Here is a 21,172-nt window from a genome sequence, read left to right as displayed (position 1 = left end):
CACAGTAGTGACTACAGGATATTGGATCGTCCCCACCATAATAATTTTGTTGACTGTGTTTCTTGTAACAACATGCAAATTATTTAAAATTTTATGAGTCATTATTGATTGTAAATTCACTGTCGAGAATTATATCTTGTTTATCCTTGCTTCAGTTATAAAAAAAATTGGTAGAATTCCTCTGCTATATAGAAGGCTTTTAAGATTCTGGAGACCTGTCTATCCTAAGGAAGTGTTTTATTAATTTATTCATCCATATTTTGAATATTGTTCCCATGTTTGATTTTCAACAACAATTTAACATGTAATCTCAGTTTTAATTTCTGGCAGATTATTGTGCATTCTATGTAAAGTATTTCATAATTCTGCTGGTCCTTTTTATTCTGATCATCTCAGACTATACCACCCACCATGCAGTACTAGTTTTACAGTTAATTCTAATAGTCTTGCCTTTTCTTTTGCAAGGTTTGATACTGTACAGTTTTCAAGAAGTTGCATTTCTTCTATTGCCAGATTGTGGAATAATCATAATCTTCTAGTGGAATCATTGAAACATGGTGCAAATTCTATTTTTGTTGAGCAGGCTGAGATGAAGCTCATGTTTTAGTTCGTTATTTATTTTGTTTGTTTGCTATCTGTTTTTGTTTGTTATTTTTCATAGATGTTGTTTTTATTTACTTTTTAATTTCTCTTTCATATAACATCCATTACGTCTCAATTTCCTTCTCTGTGCTAGGTTGCTTTCCTTACTGGGGCTTTCTGCCTTTGTTTACAACTGCTGTTAAGAGGTTAATGCAGGTGGTGCTGCTTAGGTTTACCCTAAGAGGATCAGATTTCAGATGGCTTACTCCTGTGAGACTTCTTCAAGTTGGATAACATGTCTAATTTGCCTCTAATGATGAAAATGCATGTGAAATTCCAAAGTATCGCAATTTTTGCAGTACAAATATGTTCCTGTTAAATTCAAATCCTGTAATTGAAATCAACACATCTTCATCAATAGGGTAGCAGCTTGCCATGCATTAAAAAGAATAATTATTCTATTATTCTTTATCCCTTAATTTATCAACAATTTAACTAGGCCACAAGGCTTAAAATCAAACTCACAGGGCTGATATCATTAAAGAATTATGTCTTATATTAGTTATTTTTTCATCCTTATAGTTTACTGTTAATTTAACTAGACCATAAGTTTCAAATTCAAACACTTATGGGACTCTTTTTTTTTTAAAAAGTCTAAACATAGATTTTAACATTGCAAAAAATCAGGTTTTGACGTAGGAAAAACCTATTTTTGGTAGTCACTGTTGAGTCCTCAAGGAGTTACCTTCCATGGTCTACCAGAGCTCCATGGTGACCAAACTAATATCAAAGAATTCTCTTCTAGTTGGTCTTTTTGGCCAGGTATTGTGTCGTAATTATTAACATTATAACACGTGATGGAGTATATAATGGACTCAAAGATAAGAGGGTGCTTTCCCTTATCTTCAGCAAAGCTGAACCCAATTTTCCCAACGCCAAAAGAACCTGCAAGAAATAGAAGTGACTATTGTGCGTGCGCATCCGCCCTCTTGTTTACAACAGGGCCATTAAAGACCAAAGAGCCATTACTCTCCGTTGGTCAATGCAGGATGATCCCTTGCCCAAATCCCATGCCATTTTTGTCAGGGATGTGGAAGGTTTTGAGGACTCAACAGCAACTGCCAAAAATAGGTTTTTCCTACGTCAAAACCTGTTTTTTGATAGCGTAGTCGCTTGTTTCGTCCTTGAGGAGCTTTACAAAGAAATTGACAGGTGAAGAAAAAGGCTTAAGCTCTCACTTTTTAATAACACCCCAAAGGAAGAAACATTTCTGGTCCGAGGTCAAGCCACAGATTTCAAGTCCCATTCTTTACTCCAAATACTCTTCAGGTTTTGGTACCAAGGAGCAAGAAACTATACACGAACTTACGTTTTAGGATGTAGTTGCACAGTGGCTTCTCTAAGCATGCTGGTTTTGGTTGCAGTACTGCCGCCCTTCTTGCAGCGATGGTTAGCATACTCACCATCAAAAAGACCCCTAGTTTTCTGCTGTAGCACCTAGGGGTTAAGACTAACCATGCCACCTACTGATACACAGTGTAGTCGAATTTGTTTGAGCATGTGGCAGTGATTTAACTGATGACCACCGTGCACATTCAGACTTCTTCGAAAAAGACATTTCTGAAGAAGGCCAACGACGTACTTACTTTCCTAACGTCATGTGACCTAGGAAAGGAGTGTGGATTTGCCTTTGTAATGAGAAACACTACAATCATTCTCAGCCTTTGTAGGGAGAGTGGTTAGTTTGTGCAAGGGTGTAGGAAAATAGGACCCTCTAGGATGTTTGCCATGTCTTCTAGGTAAACCTTAAGTGCTTGAACAGGGCATAATGTCTTGTCTGCTAAATTGAATTTTCTTATAAGAATGGATTTCCTTTTTAAAGGATCCTTACTCTTGACCAGGAATGATGGGCCAGGGGACAATAATAATTGATGGTCAGCAGTTTGCGTGATGCACCGTCCCCATCTAAGAGAGCCAGTTCACTAATACGAGCTCCTGATACTAATGCAATCAAGAAGATCGCCTTTTGTAGCATGCGAGTTGTGGTTGCATTGGGTCTGCTGAATTGAGGGGTTGATAGAAGTCCAAGCACCTTTTTCAGGGACCAAGTGATTGGAAGCCTTTTGGGAGTGGGCCTTTTTACAGCAAAAGACTGCAGAAGGGAAGTGACAACTTCTATACTGGAGTGAATCCCAAATCCATAAAGCAAGGGTTCCGTTAATGCAGCCTTGTATGTCATGATTGTTGTAACCACAAAGCATTTGTCTTCAAAAGGGTATATAAGAAAAATAAAAAGTGTTTCTATAGAAATCTCAACTGGGCTCTCAGTATGGATATAATCTAACCATATCTTCCATACGGACTGGTATTGCTGGATAGATGATGTCTGTAATTTTTGCACTAGGTACCTAGCAATACTGGGTGAGTAATTTTCACACTAGATATTTTTTAAAAATCTGTACATGAAGGTCTTGGCTCAGAAAGGAGGATGCGTAAACGACTTTTCCTCCTACTGTCTGGAATAGAACAGCAGACAATAATGGAACTGATCTTTTCATCTGTTGTTGAAGTAATAGGAACCAATGCCTGTTTGGCCAATTTGGGCTATTAAGCAAACTGTTCTTTTGAAGGTTAAAAGTTTGCTCAAACCTTCGAAATCTGGGACAATGGAGAAAAAGATATCGTCCTCCCCTTGTTCTATCTCTTGCTGTTGCTTGACTGTCCGGGTTCAGAGACACATATATTATGAGTTTGTGATTCTAGTATGTGGTGAACAGGTCCACTTCCAGTTGTGGAAGCAAGCTGGCTATTGTTTGAAATGAGTGGTTGTCCAACATCCACTCTTGTTGAGGCTGTCGTTTTCCTTGATAGAGAGCCTGCTATTACAATGTAAGGTGAATTGCAGACATGTGCCAGTTCCTTGCTTGTGCCATCCAAAAGATGGCTAGCATTACCATATTGAGAGGAGGTGAAAGTGATCCTGACCTCTTGATGTAGGATATTGTAGTTATGGTGTCTCTCTCTTCTGGAGGTTTGTGTTTTTGAGAGACAAAAAGGCAGCTATCAGCTCCAGGAAATTGATATAAAATTTCCTCAGAGTAGCCGATCACCTCCCTACCACCTGATGATCCTCCCAAGATCCTCCCAACCTGTCAATGAGGCATCTGTGTGTATTGTCACTCATAAAGACAGAGGAGTCAGGGTGACCTGTTTCGCTCAAGATTCCTTCCGGATCCAAGGCCGAAGTATTTCCCCAACTTTTAATCCTTTGATGAGGTCAGTCTCGCATCTTTCTCCTTGCATGCGATAGCCAGAATTTAACATTTTTAGTTGCAATCTAGGTATTGGATCTATTACTGATGCAAACTGCAGCAGGCCCATCATACATTCAGATTGCCATCTGGAAACTCTGGGCTGTGCAAGGAACCTTTTGAGGACTTGCCTTATTCTGTTTTGAGTATGATGGGGAGAGACAACAGGCCGTGAAGAGTATCCCAACACAGTCCCAGCCACTGATTGTGTCTGCTGGGCATGAATGAGGTGGGGTGTTTTCAAATTTATTATAAAACCTTTTGACTGTAGTCAGTTGACCATTGCTCTTAGGTTTTTCAAGCAGTCTTTTCTTGTGAGCCCCAGATCTTTTTGTTTGAGTTCTCGAACAAATACCATTGCTAATTTTGTAAGATGTTCTTTAGGCAATGTTTAGCCCAAAGGGCATGACTTTGAATCTGTATGTATCTTTTCCTATGTGGAACCTTAGGAAGGGGCAGAAGGGAACGGCTGTAGGGATGCCAATATGTACCTTTCAGATCTATAGAAACTGTCTTAAGTCCCTTTTGGAATGATTCAATGTACTTAGTGGTAATTATCCGAAACTTTTGGCAAACAGTGTGCGTGTTCAGTGTTGATTGGTTGAGGATCACTCTTCTTTTGGAGGAATCCTTTTTGAGGACACTGAAGAGACATCCCTGGTGGCGAATATACACATGTTTCTCTCTATGGGCCCCATTAACAGGGCCTTTCTGCACATATAAATAATGCTGTGTCTCCCCCCCACCCGGAAAACTTCTATTGTCTGTGATGTCGTCGAAGCTGACCCTTAACCAATATAATTCCTTTTGGTATCTGCCTCCTCCTCTGCCTTCACCTTTGATACATTCCAGGTGTTGCTTTTCCTTTTTCCCCCTATAAAATGATTTTTGGACCTTGTGAAAAAAGATGTCCTTGCTGTTGTTGTTGTCCCTTTGTAGGGAATTGTCCCTTCTGACCACCTACCTCTTTTTTGAGGAAAATTTTTGGGGGTGACTGAAGGCTTATATGATTTTTATCAAAATGAGCCTTTTATTGGAGTTGGGTAAAGGGAAATTTTGAGTTCTTTGTTTCCTGTACAATTCTGTAGGTGGACGTGCTCGTTGAGTTGAGTTGAGCCACAACAGACTCCTCAAACAGGTCCTTACAGAAGGGGTTAGAATGTAATGATGCAGTGACATTGGAGAGTGATTTGATGGAGCTCTCCTATGCTTCCATTCTCACTTTTATGCGCCATTCTAGGAATTCAGAGAGTGCTTCCCATTGGGTTCTCATAAGACTTTTGGCCTCAAGAGCAAAAATTATCCTGGAATCTTCTGGAAGCCTTTAGGTGACAACTTCCAGCAAGGTGGTATAGGTTATAATACTAAGGAGTCGGAGCCTAGCATAAAATTCTGATGAGGCTGTACCCTCTGAGAGTCTTCTCATAGGGGTCCCAAACTGCTGAGTAGCTATATCTGAGGGGAGCTTTTTCCTTTCAAAAGGAGTTGCAGTGTTGCCCATTCCTTGGTGGAATTTCCCGAAACTGGGATGACTGTGGCAGATGGTTTTAATTCTGCCATTGTCTCTTGTTTGTAGTTACTACAAATTCTGAAAATCCGTCTTCACATGATTACATGATTAATATTTTGAAAGTGAAGGGACAGAAGGCTGGGGCTACTTGGTGAGCAACTTGGGTCTTATTCAAAATGGAAGTAGAGATCCATTTTTCATTGACCTGGTAAAGGGTGATTTCTACAGCTTTTAATGCTATAGGCACAGGTAAGAAAACTGTTTCTGTTAGTGGTTTCTCCATGTCTGGTGAAGATGGTACCAGGTGCCATTCTGTATTAGGGAATGCTGCCATTTGTAAATTCTACATATACAACTTCAATCATAGTTTTGTCTCTCATTAATTACATACTTGCCATCAGGAGAGAAAATGCACAATGAGACGTCTTCCCAGGGATTATCAGTATCATCAGGGGTGAGTATTGGAGCCCCTATTATGTTTTGATCTGAAGTTCTGTGTTCCAAACTGACCCTTTTGTTGTTTCCAGTTGGAATTCTAACATTAGACCTTGTTTGGGCAGCATGTGTATCCACACTTACTTTTTGGTTACAGGATGTAGTCCTTTTAACACTTTTGGGGTGCACATGACTGACATACTTTCCTTTTTAAAATCATGCTTCATGTCCCTTATATATTGCTGTTCTGTGGCAAGGGCATCTTTGATGGTACTGTTTCTTTACGGAACTGATCAAATGCCGCAAACTGTGTATCCCTTTTGGGGGAGCTTGCCACAAACTGTGTATTCCTTTTGGAGGAGCTTGCCGCAAACTGTGTATCCCTTTTGGGGGAGCTTGTGCAGTCTAACTGAGCTTCAGCAACTGAACTGTAACTGCCTGTTAATCAAGGGGCAGAAGCCCTGGGCAAGTCACTATACCCTTCCAAAAATGTAGTCATTTCAGTCTGAGTTAGGTGGATCCCAGTATCCCTTTTGGGGGAAAGATCCTGTTCTACAACGATAGCTGCATGGGGAATAGAATTCCCTCTGGAAGGTTTCTCTCCCATGGCTAGCTAAAATTTGTGCCCCTGAGCCTTCTGGGTTCAGCAGGGCCATTTCAGTGGCAATGTCCACTTCATATTCTTTAATAAGAATGTCAACTCCATGTAAAGATTTCCTCTACTTCCTCTGCGGGGTTAACCTGGGCGTTATTGGGGACTGATGTTACTGGGTTTTGGCCCAAACATTGATGTTGTTCAGAGAAAGGGTTAAATATCTGCTGCCAGAGTTCTGCTGGAAAGATATAATCTCCCCCTTCCTCACCCCTACTGAACCCTAGGACCCACTGAGATAGCTTAAAAGGAGCTGTTTCGTCCTTAAAACTTGTTGCCAGGAGCATACTACAATCTCACCCACGTATGGCGACCAAGCAAATTTTCCTTGTTTTTTACAAGGACTATGCTCATGGCAGGTGGTTTGGGCTGTACCCACTGGCAAAAAGTGAACCAAGCAATTTGCCACTGAACACTTGAACTGAGGATCCTGCCTAATGGTGGCCCTGTAGTGATATAAAGCAAGTTGTTATTAGAAGCTAGTTAGTATTAATTGTTTTTAAGTGAGGGACACTTCTTTAGTTCCTCATATACTGTAGTTTCCATATTACAGGTTAACTTGTTTGCAAGTGTGCAGTTGTAATACATTTAATTAAGTATCTATGTTAATTTAAACCCTCTAAGGTTTAGGTTAGTTTTCACTTATACACTGCTAGTTCTTTTGCAATGGCCAAGTGAAATTTTTTATTCCAATTGCCATGCCATTCAGATTAACTACTAGAAACTTATTTGTTTAACTAACCCAAGCTACTGTTTTATATAGCTTAGGCTAATGCTTCTAGTATAATCTACGTTAAGCTAAGAATAGAGGATTTCTTAGAGGGTTCTGCTTAACCTATTCTAGGCTTATTTACAACTTGAAGATATAAACTCTACAGAAAATAATCCTCTTATAATCTGGTTTTCTGTTTCATGTGGCCAAGACTACCCTTTTATCTGATATTCGGCCATTGCTGTTTTAGGCTAATAGTAGGATATTCCTTAAAAAGGGTTTCCTACTTAATTTGGTTAGGCTACTGCCTGTTCTAGGTTTATATCACCTTTAAGGATATAGGCTATGTAAGACCCTACTAGTATGTAGCCTTACAGATATGCTGCCGAGTCATAAAAAACTAGGTTATTTTATTGAGCCTAGGATACTGTTTGTTCTTTCTTAACCTAGTATAGGGTATTGCCTAATCCAGATTATTATAGATCACTCTTAAATGTATAGGCTAGGCTATATAAAAATTGAAAACTTACTAATATGTAACCTTATAGTCTACTGTTTTTTGTCCAACCCAGGTTGTTGTTTATAGCCAGGCTATAACTTACTCTTATCTAGGCTACTACCTAATCTGAATTATTTAATTCACACTTAAGTGTATGGGTTACATAAAACACAATTAGCCTACCTTAGTATGTAGCCTTAAGGCTAGGTTACCATCTCATCCAGTACAGATCAGTGTTTCATCTAGTCCTAATTACTATTTCATCTAACCCTAGATTACATGGTCTAGGCTAACAATTTAGTCCAAAAATGGGATGTTTCATAAAAAGTTATCACTTAACTTGAGTTAAGGTAATGCCGAGGCTAGTCCTGGATTATTTAGCTCATGCTTAAGTGCACAGGCTTATGTAAAAGGAAAAAATTTATACTAATAAGTAGCCTTATTGTTAGGCTATCAATTTATTTTGCCCATATATTGTTATCTGATCCTAGGGTCCTTGGTCTAAGCTAGGCCACTTACGGATACGTAATCCTAGGGCATAGGCTACAGACAACATCACTATTAATCTAGTCTAAATTATTCTCACTTACTGCCTAGATTATGGTAGCCATCGCATAATCTGAAAGGATTTTCTATAGTAATAATGAGTTGCGGAACATTTCTTTTAGTCAAAGCATTTAGTTAGAATTTAAAACAATTTTTGCTTTATGAAACTTTGTAGCAATCAAAGCTTTACGAAACTGAAACTGGGTAGCAAACAACAAGCCGGGTTCCACCTTACAAAAGTAAATTATCAATTCCGAAAGTTTAAAATTAAAACTTTCAACTGAAACTTCAATATTAAGCACTTATCTTGCTATTTTTTATATTTCCATGATCCTTGATAATGAAAACGGAGAAAAAAGTCTAATCTTTTCAGAGCGCTGGTAACAATGTGAACCGTTGACTATAGACCAAAGGGAGTTAATGGCTCCTTGGCCTTTACAGGCCGGGTTGTAAACGAGGGCGGATGCACATGCGCAATAGTCACTTTTCTTTCTTGCAGGTTATTTTGACATTGGAAAAACGAGGTTCAGCTTCGCTGAAGATAAGGGAAAATGCCATCTTATATTTGAGTCCATTATATACTCCATCACGTGTTATAATGTTAATCATTACGACACAACACCTGGCCAAAAAGACCAACTAGAAGAGAGTTCTTTGATATTAGTTTGGTCACCATGGAGCTCTGGTAGATCACGGAAGGTAACTCCTTGAGGATGAAACAAGCGACTACGCTATAAAAAAAAGTGTAAAACAGATTTTAACATGGGAAAAACCTGTTTTTGGTAGCCGCGATTCATCATTAGTTACCCTTATGGTCCCAATGGCGCTTCTAAGATACCAACGAACATCAAAAATTCTCTAATACAGTAGATGTAATAGGCTGGTAATGTGCCAGTGTTGATACAGTGAGGGAGTATAAATGAACTCAAGGCAGGAAGGATCCTGCCTACAGCAATTACCCATAAGATGACAATTCACCCTCCTTCACAGATGTGGCAAACAGTGGCACAGGTTTGCCAAGCCCCATTATTATTCATGAAGTCTGTGAAAGAAAACATCCACCAAATATTCCCATGCCTTTTTGTCAGGGAAAGTGGGTGGGGTTGAGGACTTGCATCAGCTACTAAAAAAAAGTTTTTCTACAACAAAACCAGTTTTTTTTTATAGTGTAGCCTCTGTTCACCCTCATAAGAGCATACGAAAGAAATTGACAAGTTGCAAAATGGTCTAGCTCTAAAGAAAAGACTCCTAATTACCCAGATGAAAAATAGTCCATGTTAAAGTCACGTGAGGGATTAACAAAGAATAAGAATGGGTAGAAGAACCTGTCTGTGTTACCTATATGACTTTGAGGTAACTTACCTAACCACAATGAGATGGGATGCAGGATAATGGGGAATTGACGCACCAGGGATCTATTATGAAGAATAACCTGTCCCCGCTGACAAGAGACCCTCTGAAGCAGAGGAACGTGGTCTACCAGTTTTCATACCTTGTCCGTGGATGTCCCGTCACTGACATCGGAATGACCACCATGAAGCTGTTGAAGAGGATCTCATGTCATGCACAAGATGGTGCAATAACACATGGAACATTATCCTCCGTAGACTTAACTCTATGTGCATCAAGTACAGTAGACAGATTAGATTGGAGTACATTTGATGACTTGTACACCAGTGATCATTTTCCAATATTAATTTTCTTCTTACAGAATAATCCTGCAAAGCATGTCCCTCATTATATAACATTTATAAAGCAGATTAGGAGCGATATGAATTGCACACCAGGAACATACAACCATTTGAGTATTTAAAAGATCATAATGAACCTAATGAATTTCTTAATTTCAGTAAAACTACTGCTGATAAAGGAGTCTCACAAAAATCAAAATCTCACCCAACAAAACACAAAGTTCCATGGTGGTCTGATAAGCTAATTTGAATATAATGTTCAATAAGTATAATAAAACATTACCAGTATTAGAAGAAAATTTACAAAAAATAACTATATTATTACTAGAAATTGATACAATAGAACATACATACAACAAAGTATCTGCAAAATTTGATAAAGTAATTCGAGGAAGAATCATCTCACGGATCTCTTTAATATAATACTCCCATACAAAAAATTTTGGAAAAAATTCAGGAATATAAATGGTACCCATGCCACCATGCCATATTAAAAGATGGAAAAGAATACATGATCCGAAAGACGTAAGTAATGTAATAAGAGAAAACTTAGCAAATGTAAGTACTGTAATGATAAAAATTTAGATGAACACTTTAATAAGAATTTCTCTTCTTTCCCGCAGTAATTTCACCACTCATATCTTGGGATGACAATTACCACATTATCAAAACGTCTTTCATGTCACCTACAAGAAGGTGCCATATTCAACCATTACAACCATGAACACCAGAGAAGACCAAAAAGGGATGAGTTGATTAATGCTGTAAAGATTATAGACACAGCAACAGACTGACAATTCAGGTTTCTTGAATCATTGCATATCATGGGGAAAAAGCACAGCATGAATACTGTTAAAGAAACTGAATTTCTCCCAACAATCGTCAGGAGAAATGGGTGAAACCAGTTGGTGCCTAATACCAACGAGAGAGAGAGAGAGAGAGAGAGAGACCCTGCATGTTTACACCAGTAATACCAGCAGGGGATGCATCAGTAAAAACCCCCCCAGCCTCCTGATTAACACAGCCAAGAAGGTTCAAACGCTTGTGGGCTTTGCAACTTCGATCCCTTAAGGCAGAAATTGACCAGTGAAAATTCGTCCCACCAGACATCAGTCCATCTTTCCTGCTATCAATACCTGTTCACCTTTTAATTTCATATAGGCAGTCCCCGCTTACCGGCGGGCGTTAAACAGGGTTTTCAGCACCAATATTTGGTTGACGGCGCCGTTAAGCGAGATTTTCGGCGCTATTATTGCCGATTTTCAGTTAGCGGCACTCAGCAGGGGACGGAACCTCCACTGTTAACCGTGGAATGTGTATACTGTATTCTCTCATTAGATGACCAGCTGCTTGTGTGTCAAGGCATAAGAGTACAATAAACAACAAAAGCAGAATATCTTTCCATGTCCTTTGGAAATTTACTATACTGTACTGCCTACCTGCAGATGAGAAGACTATAATAAGAATAGAGAAGACTCTGTAACAAGCTAAATGTTGTTGAAACAGCAATTGTTTTTAACAACTCCCCTAAAAGAGGGACTCTGTCCAAATAATAGCAATAATAATAATACACAGGTAGAATCTGTTTCAGACAAATGGAATTAAATGCGATTGTTGCATCAGCTGCATTCAGTTTGTAGAAATTTGTATTAATATCTTATAGTTGCGCTTTCTGTTGTTGCATTCTTCCGTTAACTCTTGTATTTGTCATTCTTTCATTAAGGGAGAAGTAAACATTTGTTGGTGGGAATTCTTTTAATAACAAGAATATAATACATCCAAGTTGCAGAAAAAGTGTGATGTTTACAAGGAAGTCCTGAGTCGGCACTGAGGGGAACACCTCAGGAGGGGGAGGAAAGTGGGTTGGGACCCCCAAGGACAACATACACCTTGTTTCAGTACCAGCTCAAGACTTTCTTGCTTTGAAACATAAATATACAGAGTATTATATTCTTTCTGAGTCCAGCCCCGTGTCAGCCGGTGAAATTCCATTCATACACGAATTTCTAGGTATAAATTGCTAGATATACCAGAGAAAAAAGAGCTTTCAGGAATGCTGGGGTTACTACCCCCAGATCGGCGTCTTCTCCAAGGAAGACGTCGGTATAACCAAGGGTGAGTGAAAGGATCACAACCACGGAGCTACACTCGAAAGATATCCCTGTTAAAATCCCCGGAAGAGAGCGGTGAGCCATTACAGCTCCCACACACAGACGCCCGCCAGACCGGCGACACCAGCACCACCTACTACATTCCATTTTCTAGCACGTGACTGTTACCAGCAAAATTTTTGTGCTTGTGCCCTTTGGATTTATTTCAACTGTTTCGACATGTCTTCAAGCAGTTTTACCATCTCCAAGTTAAGTACCATCTTATTGTGGGGTTTTTTCGATAAGTTTGGCTGAATTTGTCTCTTTTTTTCACAATTATGAGATCGTTGTTATGACGCCACGGCATCCCCTAGCCAGCCATGTTGACCATGAGGCGACCCCCTCAGTTTTTTCTGTCGGGGTTGTCTCCTTGTCGTTATATTCTTATCTGTTCCCCCGGTTCTCCTCCTGGCGGGTTTCCTGCGGTGGCTTCATTGGAGTTTTATTAGATTCTCGATGAACCCATACGAGTCCCTATTAGGTCCCCGTCATGCCCCGCTTAGGTCTCCCCCCAGGTTGAGTTCCTAGTTGGTATTAACTTATTATTATTATTAATATTAATATTATTATTATTATTAGTTTTGGCGTTGGTGCTTTTATATATATTTTTTTGTTACCGCTTCGAGGTTGCGGCAGCTTTAGGTCTAGCCGCTCCTCCGAGGTAGGCTACGCACCTCGCATGAGCACATTATTCTTAGAAATTATTCTTAGAATTATTCTTATGTTTATTGTGTGGTGGTTTTTTTGTAATGTGTGGGTCTTTTTCCCTTGCCTATCATGTTAGGCTCGTATTGCTTCCTTGTCCTCTCGCCCCCTCATAGGTTAGGTGTGGAGTGGTCCATCAGGTCGAGGGAGTTTTGTTACTGTTTCCTCTGTGGCCGTTTTGGGGGTGGCAGAGTGAGCCCCTTTGTTCTCCCCCTTCTTTTCGAAGGAGTAGAGTTCATTGGGTGTGTCTCCTCTAGGCTATTCACCTTTTTTGCCCCCCTCTTTTCGGTCCCGGTTGGTTCTCGGCACAGAATTTCTCTCCCTGTTTCCCTTCCTCCACCCTCCCCGTACTCCTTCCGTTAGCCTAGGCTAGGCCTAGTTCGGATATTCATTTAGGCTTTGCCTAGTCAGGAGTTGGGCGTTGAGTTCTTGGTCGCATCCCTTCCCTCTGGAGTAGGCTCGTCCTACCAAGTTTATATTATATTCTTGGCGTGACGTGTGCTTGCAGTCGAGCGGGTGAATCATTTTCCCTTGTCTCCTGTTTTCACTCTCGTAGCCTACTCCCCTTCCCTACCCCAACACCCTCCCCCCCCCCCCCACCAGCTCTTGCTCTACTCGTGCGGGTGACGCTAGATGGCGTTTTCTCCGAGTTGGGGACTCCCTCTGGTGGAAAGATTCGCTCCCTCCCAGAACCAGCCCCCGGCAGCGCTGTGTTTGTTTCGATGTTTCGTTTACTCGCTCCGATTCGAGCGGTTTCGAACATTCTCTCCTGAATCTTATTCACTCTCCGTCGGGTTGCTTGGTTGGGTTGTTGACACCTGCTCCGGCTTATGTTATATACTTGGCCTATCATGACGGGCATCTCACCCACCTTGTTTCACTGGCGGGGAGGTTCGAGAGAGGGGGAGTCATGAGATAAGAGAGATTCCTCTGGTCTCCGGAGTGGATTTCTCTTTTTTACCATCACTTGTATATTATTTTACCTGAATATTGTATATATATTTAGTTTATCTAGCGGAGTGAGCATCTCACTCCGCCACTATTATTATTTTATATGTATTTTGAGTCCGGTGCTCCACCCTGGGGTTCCGCCGTCCTTTTTGCTGGCAGCCCTTGTGGTGGGTCCCTGTTGTCTCAAGCCTTTCATACCACCGGAGTATTCCGGGGACTGGAAGTATCTTGCCTCCCACTCTGTTTAATTTATGGCTTGGTGGTCTCGTCCTTGACGAGGGGGTTTTCTCTCTACACGGAGCATTCCGGTTGTAAGCTGAAATACCCTGGCCTTCCAGCTTTAGGTTACTTAGAGTGGTAGGTTCATGTACTTTTTACACTTACAGACTGTTCGTTGTGAGGAGCGGGTGCACCGCCGCTTCAGCAGCCCTATGGACACGTGGTGTGCGGACCCACGCTGGTTGTGCGGTCGGTTAGATGACCTGATTGTCTGGCACCCTGACGGCTGTGAGGTTTGCTTCGCTCTGTGTGCTGGCATCCAGGACGTCAAGTCGGTAAGATACAGTTTTTCTTATTACGCTCCTTATATCGATGTAGTGTTTATATGGTTTTCGAACCGTCTTTTCGTTCAACCCTAATTGTCTGTTCTCTTACAGGCGGACGAGTCCTCCAAGAAGACTTCTCTTGAGTCTCTCCGCCTGGGTGGCTGGGTTCGGGAGGAATGTTCCGTCGGGAAGCCTTATGTCCTCGATTAAGTTGAGGACCTGCTTTATATGGCGCCGGGTGGCGGCTGCAGTGCCGGAAGAACTAGTCACCCCCATCATCCAGCAGATCCGGGATGCGACCCAGCCACCCCAAGAGGACATCCTGTACGCGGAGGTATCGGAGGACGTCGCCGCGTTAGACTTGGACCTGGAACCAATGAATACCGAACAGGACCAGGTGGTAAGTAGCAAGGTAAGTGAGGTTGCGGGGGCGGGCCCCCTTTTTGACTCCCCAGCTTCATCTATCTCTTCCTTTGCAGGTTTTGTAAAGTCTTCCACCTTGGGTGACAGGGCTCCATCAGCTGTCCCCAAGCTGAAGCTGAAGACTTCATGGAAGGCGAAGGGCTTTAAGTCCTCGTCTTCCAGGAAAGCCTCGCCTTTCCCCCCGTCGAAGGCTAAGGTCTCCGCACCTGTAGCCTCCGGGAGCAAACCTGGTACCTCCGGCAAAGGCGCGAGTAAGAGGGCATCAAAACCAAGCCCTCCTCGCCAGCCTGCCTTTGATCCGGAGGCGTTTGCAAATCAACTATTCGAGAGGTTCTCGGCGGAGGTTGAGTCGAAGTTTACTCAGATCTCCGAAAAACTTACCAGCCATGATAATATACTGGCAGGGATGGCTCGCCCTGGCGGAGCCGAACCACAGTATACTATTCCGGACACGGCTGATCTCCCTCCCTTTGATGTCGGGAACCCTTGGCGTTTCGCCCTCCGTGCTATTCAACACGAGGGTACTTTAACTGTGGAAGGTCTTGGCACGAGACGGTTGGAAGAACTTGAGTTCTTTCCCGCCGATCTCTTGCCCCCTTATCCAGGCTTCGTTAGGCTGACGGAAGAAGCCTGGGTACGCTCAGACAAGGTTCCTAGAGAGACAGTGATCTTCCCTAGGGACCAAGCTCAGTCGGCTCTCCTGCGCACTCTGACGGAGTGGCAGGCAGACAATACCAAACTCACACCTTTCAAGGGCAACTATACAGTGTTCGCCCTGGGTGATAGGTTGCCTGACTCCTTGCCTAAACAAAGTCGCTCTGGCTACGGCTAGAGCGTGCTTTGACGGCAATCCTTTGCCTCAACTGAGGGAGACAGACTCCACATCCCTGGTATTCCCAGGGGGTGAGGAGTTCTGGGTTGACGCTCCGTCCACTTTTACTGTGGGAAAGCTGGACACTTACTGTTTTCAACACAATTTTTGAACAGCTTCCTAAGCTACCGGAAGCCCTGCTGAAGGCGGAATTTGAGGCCCGGACTAAGCTAGCCCGGTCATTGAACTCCGTCTGCCTCACAGAAGCGACTGCCATCTCCTGTGCAGACGAGCCCTTCTTCCAGGTCTTGGCTAAATCCCTGTTAGCAGGATTTCAGTCGGACCTGTTCGATTTCATGATGGCCAAGCTCGAATGCAGGAAGTTCATCTTTACCGATGCCACCATTCGTCATGAGCCTAACAAACTCATGAAGAGCTCGATCTGAGGCCCTAACCTCTTCCCTGAAGAAGAAGTAACCAGTGTACTCAGGGAGGCTACAAGAGCTAACCAGAGTCTGCGCTCTCGCTGGGGCATCTCAGCCTATAAGCGGAAGACCCCAGAATCTGGCGGCCCCCAGACGATAGGAGGCAAACGGTTCAGGAGACACAAGAGACCCCATCATCAGGTGGTAGTCCAAGCCGTCCCGGTCTCGGCAGTGGCACAGCCCTCCACCTCGAAAGCCCATCCCCAACAATATGTGCTGGTCCAACCAGCCCATTCCCTTGCTGCACCCTCGTACGTTGCTTCTCCTGCGTACAACCCTACCTATGAGGGCCGTGGGTTCTTTCACGGCCTTAATAGGAGCGCAAGGGGGGGAAGAGGTCGGGCCCCTTACAGAGGCAAATCCAACACCGCCCCAAGAGGTAAACCTGGACGTGGTAGAGGGAACAAACCCGCTCCCTCCCACTGAGAACAATCAGGTAGGTGGTTGCCTGTATTGGTTCAGAGACCAGTGGTCCTTCAGCCCTTGGGCACACAGCATTGTGTCCAAAGGTCTAGGATGGAGCTGGACCAAAGACCCTCCTCCTCTGATCAGGTTTTACCAGCCACCCTCAAGAGTCCTACAGGACTACGTGGCGGAATTGCTCAACAAACGAGCAATAAAGAAAGTAAGGCACCTAAAGTTTCAAGGCAGGTTATTCACTGTTCCCAAGAAAGACTCCGATCAGCAAAGAGTGATCCTGGATCTGTCGCGTCTAAATCTTTACATAAAATGCGACAAATTTCGCATGCTTACGGTAGCACAGGTACGGACTCTACTTCTGTGTGGAGCCGTCACCACCTCTATCGATCTTTCAGACGCTTACTATTTCGTCCCGGTTGCGCGGAGCTTCTCTCCGTTCCTGGGTTTCAGACTCGGGAATCAAACCTACTCCTTCAGGGTCATGCCTTTCGGTCTAAATATTGCACCCAGGATATTTACAAAGCTGGCGGACACGGTAGTTCAGCAACTCCGGTCCCGAGGGATATCCCTAGCAGCGTACCTAGACGATTGGATAATTTGGGCTCCAACAGTTCTAGAATGTCGGAAGGCCACGACCACGGTCATCAACTTCCTGGAGTCGTTAGGTTTTCAGCTGAACAGAGAGAAGTCCCGCCTGACTCCGGAGTCCCGGTTTCAGTGGCTGGGTCTCCAGTGGGATCTGTCCTCTTACACGTTATCCCTCCCGCCTCCCAAGCAGAAGGAGATAGCTTCCCTTACCAGGAAATTCCTGAAAGACAAATCAGCATCCCGCTGGGCCCAAGAAAGAATCCTTGGGTCTCTTCAATTTGCCTCAGTGACGGACCTGCTCTTAAAAGCAAAATTAAAAGACATAAACAGAGTGTGGCGGAGTCGAGCCAATGTCAGGCTCAGAGACAAGGTCTCCTCCATTCCCCGGATTTTAAAGGCGAGACTGCGGCCTTGGTCCACAGTCGGTGGCCTGTCCAAGACAGTTCCACTCCAGTTTCCCCCTCCGGCGCTAGTAGTTCACACGGACGCTTCATTAAGCGGCTGGGGAGGGTATTCGCCAAAACAAAAAGTACAAGGGACGTGGTCCACAATGTTTCAGTGGTTCCATATAAACACCCTGGAAGCCATGGCGGTATTTCTAACCTTAAAGAAAATCCGCCCCCCCAGCCGGATTCATATCAGACTGGTGTTGGACAGCGCCGTGGTAGTTCATTGCATCAACAGGGGCGGCTCCAAATCAGGTCGAGTGAACCAGGTTATGGTTGCCATTTTCTCCCTGGCGAACAAGCACAGCTGGCATCTGTCAGCCACCCACCTAGCGGGGGTGCGGAACGTGGTGGCGGATTCCTGTCAGAACTACTCCGTTGGAGACGGGTGGTCTCTGGACGGAGAATCATTCAATTGGATTTGCCGGGTTCCGGGTCTCCAAGTGGATCTGTTCGTGACGGAGAGCAACTTCAAGCTTCCCTGTTATGTGGCTCCGAACCTGGATCCCCAGGCGTACGCCACGGACGCAATGACCATAGATTGGAACAATTGGGAGAAGATTTATCTGTTTCCCCCAATAAACTTGCTGTTGAAAGTATTACACAAACTCAGGACATTCAAAGGTCAACCAGCCCTGGTAGCCCCGTATTGGCCGAAGAGCAATTGGTTCCCTCTTCTTCAGGAACTGGGGTTGCGAAGTCTTCGGATTCCCAAGCCCAAACTGACCCAAACAGTACAAACCAAGACTGTGTCAGCTTCCTCAAGAATTCAGAATGCCCTAGTTTTATGGACTTTATAAAGTTCGCAGCTCAAAAGGGAGCAAACATTGACCCCGTTAACACTCTGTTTTTAGAATCAGACAAGAGAGATTCTACTCTCAGACAATATGACTCAGCAGTCAAAAAATTGGCCTCCTTTTTGAAGACATCTGAAGCCCAAACCATGACTACTAACCTAGCAGTTACCTTCTTTAGATCATTGTTTGAAAAAGGCCTTGCCCCGGCCACTATTACCACAGCTAAGTCAGCCCTGAAGAAGGTATTCTTATATGGTTTCAAAATTGACCTTACAGATTCCTACTTTTCATCTATTCCTCACGCCCACAGTCTGTTACGTGGTTCCTCAATGATGTTCTTAAGCTAGCATCTGAGATTGACAACTCTCAATGCACTTATTTGGATCTGTTAAGGAAAACTTTATTTCTGATTAGCTTGGCTTCAGGTGCCAGAATCTCAGAGCTATCGGCTCTCTCTAGAGGTGATGATTTTGTTAGTTTCCTCCCGACCGGAGAAGCCCTCCTTTCTCCTGATCCTAGATTTTTAGCTAAAAATGAGGACCCTCAAGACAGGTGGTCTCCTTGGAAGGTGGTGCCCTTCCACAGGACCAGTCTTTATGCCCAGTTTATACCTTAAAGTCTTACCTTTTAAGAACTCCACAGTGTAAGTCGGGCCCTCTTTTTATCAGGGAGAAAGGTGGTACTCTATCGTTAAATGCAATAAGACAACAAATTTTGTGTTTCATTAAACAAGCTAACCCAGATTCAGTTCCTAAGGTTCATGATATTCAAGCAGTAGCGACTTCCACTAATTACTTTCATAATATGGATTTCTCAGAACTTACCAAATACACGGGTTGAAATCACCTCTAGTGTTTAAACGCCACTATTTAAAATCACTCAAGCCCTGAAACTTTCTACAGTAGCTGTGGGGAGTGTCATTTCCCCACCTTAATTAACTATCATCCTTTATCCTTCCCCTAACCCCCTCCCCCCCCCCCCCCGCCCCCGCCTGCCTCATTTACTTCTCTGCTTGCCCTTCTGGTTGATCATGCCTCACTGCCTTGCTCCTCATATTGATATTATTATTGTCTTTGTTATAATTGGAAACTGTAATTTGACATGTTATGATTCTGGATTGTCTTTGGGGTACTGGGCGGTTTTTATTTTGCTCCATGTATCCCATATATATATATATATTTTCCCCATGTTGTATATGTCTCTCTCGTGTGTAGCTATAAGGTTATATTTACTCTTTAGTCTAAGTATTTTTTAATATATATTCTGCCTTTATAGTCTTAAGTATTTTTTATGTATTTCCCTGCCATGTTGTTGGTTATGTTGACTTCTACCCTAATTTTAAGGTTGTTTACTGTACTTTTCGAATTAATATTCAATTTTTCATGTGAGAGATATCCTTATTAAAACCATTTTCATAGCTTGTGTTTTTCTTCAGGTTACCTTGTTTCCTCGTAGTTGGCAGTCTTGGCATGATTCTCTATCACTATTTCACCGGCTGACACGGGGCTGGACTCAGAAAAGGGATTTTGACAAAGTAAAAATCTATTTCTGAGGAAGGCCCCGTGTCACCCGGTGACCCTCCCAAAAGTGGCTTCTGCTCCCCCCCTACTTGCACATGCCAAGCCTGGGGATGGTGCTAGCCTGGAATGAAGTAGGTGGCGCTGGTGTCGCCGGTCTGGCGGGCGTCTGTGTGTGGGAGCTGTAACAGCTCACCGCTCTCTTCCGGGGGTTTTAACATAGGGATATCTTTCGAGTGTAGCTCCGTGGTTGTGATCCTTTCACTCACCCTTGGTTATACAGACGTCTTTCTTGGAGAAGACGCTCGATCTGGGGGTAGTAACCCCAGCATTCCTGAAAGCTCTTTTTTCTCTGGTATATCTAGCAATTTATACCTAGAAATTCGTGTATGAATGGAATTTCACCGGGTGACATGGGGCCTTCCTCAGAAATAGATTTTTCCTTTGTCAAAATCCCTTTTTTAAAAGAATCCTCACCAGTAGATATTTACCTCTCCACTTATGAAAGAATGACAAATATAGGAGAGTTACTGGCAGAATGCAGTAGCGGAGAATGAGCAGTCATAAGGAAGATCAAACAGTACAGACAGAATGCAGCTGACATAGTCGTCACATTTAATTCCAATAGTAATACTGTAATAATTATTTCATGACGACCTTTGCACTCCAATGCAGAAAATGTTTTGTATAAACTTGGGTTAAATATGATTGTGTGGCTTTAAAGTGTAAATGAAATCATTTTATAATGTTTAGATTAGTATATCAAAACTGTGACATATGGTCTTCACCCTGTCATGCTTTTTCTTTTCAGCAATATGTGTTGATGGAACATTTCATAAGTATGTGTTCAAAGCTGATGGCATCTGCAATAGAGAGTCATTCGATGTGTACCTGGATCTAGTTGCTGATGAAGAATTTTAAAGTGGAATATGTTTGTATGAATTTTGTTAAGATCAACTGACAGTCAAGGATCCTCAGTCCTTCCAGGTTTGAAAAAAAGATAATTTATTCTTTGCCTTAGAGGGTGGTTATTGTGATAAGCATTTTAGGTATTTTTTGGTCTTTTGCAGTTTCATTTCCTTTTTTTTTTTTTGTATTAAATAGTAAATTGCTTGTATGCAGGAGTCTTTTGTAGAGGATAAATTCTGTTTGATCGAAATGCAGGCAGCTAAAAATAGCCGAGGTAAGAGTAACATTAGTGATATTAAAAATGTGGTTGCCATTATTTTTGCTATAATTATATTGACTTGAAACATTTTGATTTTATATTTTCTGTTTTATTGCTGCCCCACAGATGTTTGTGGGATGCATGATGTTAGCCAACAATATCTGAATATTGAGAGAATAAAATAAATGTAGTTTCATGAGTTTTCATGATATATTTTTTATTGTTAAT

The 21,172-nt window shown here is 42.7% G+C and overlaps 1 protein-coding gene across 7 annotated transcripts in view; it reads left to right on the top strand.

The window, feature by feature from the left end:
• LOC136853546 (WD repeat domain phosphoinositide-interacting protein 4-like) overlaps positions 1-21,172 on the top strand; it is a 448,994-nt gene that overhangs the window by 427,610 nt on the left and 212 nt on the right. For all 7 annotated transcript variants that reach the window (XR_010857497.1, XR_010857498.1, XM_067129266.1 and 4 more), the window contains one exon: positions 20,588-21,172. This exon is cut by the window's right edge and continues 212 nt beyond it. Coding sequence is in view for 5 of the 7 variants with exons in the window: in XM_067129266.1 (XP_066985367.1) it covers positions 20,588-20,697 (110 nt within the window). In the remaining 2 variants the exon portion in view is untranslated. The remainder of the gene's footprint in view (positions 1-20,587) is intronic.

The sequence above is a fragment of the Macrobrachium rosenbergii genome, chromosome 3 (assembly GCF_040412425.1).
Source record: "Macrobrachium rosenbergii isolate ZJJX-2024 chromosome 3, ASM4041242v1, whole genome shotgun sequence".
NCBI classification, from domain to species: Eukaryota; Metazoa; Arthropoda; class Malacostraca; order Decapoda; family Palaemonidae; genus Macrobrachium; species Macrobrachium rosenbergii.
This window is presented reverse-complemented; position numbering and strand designations above follow the sequence as displayed.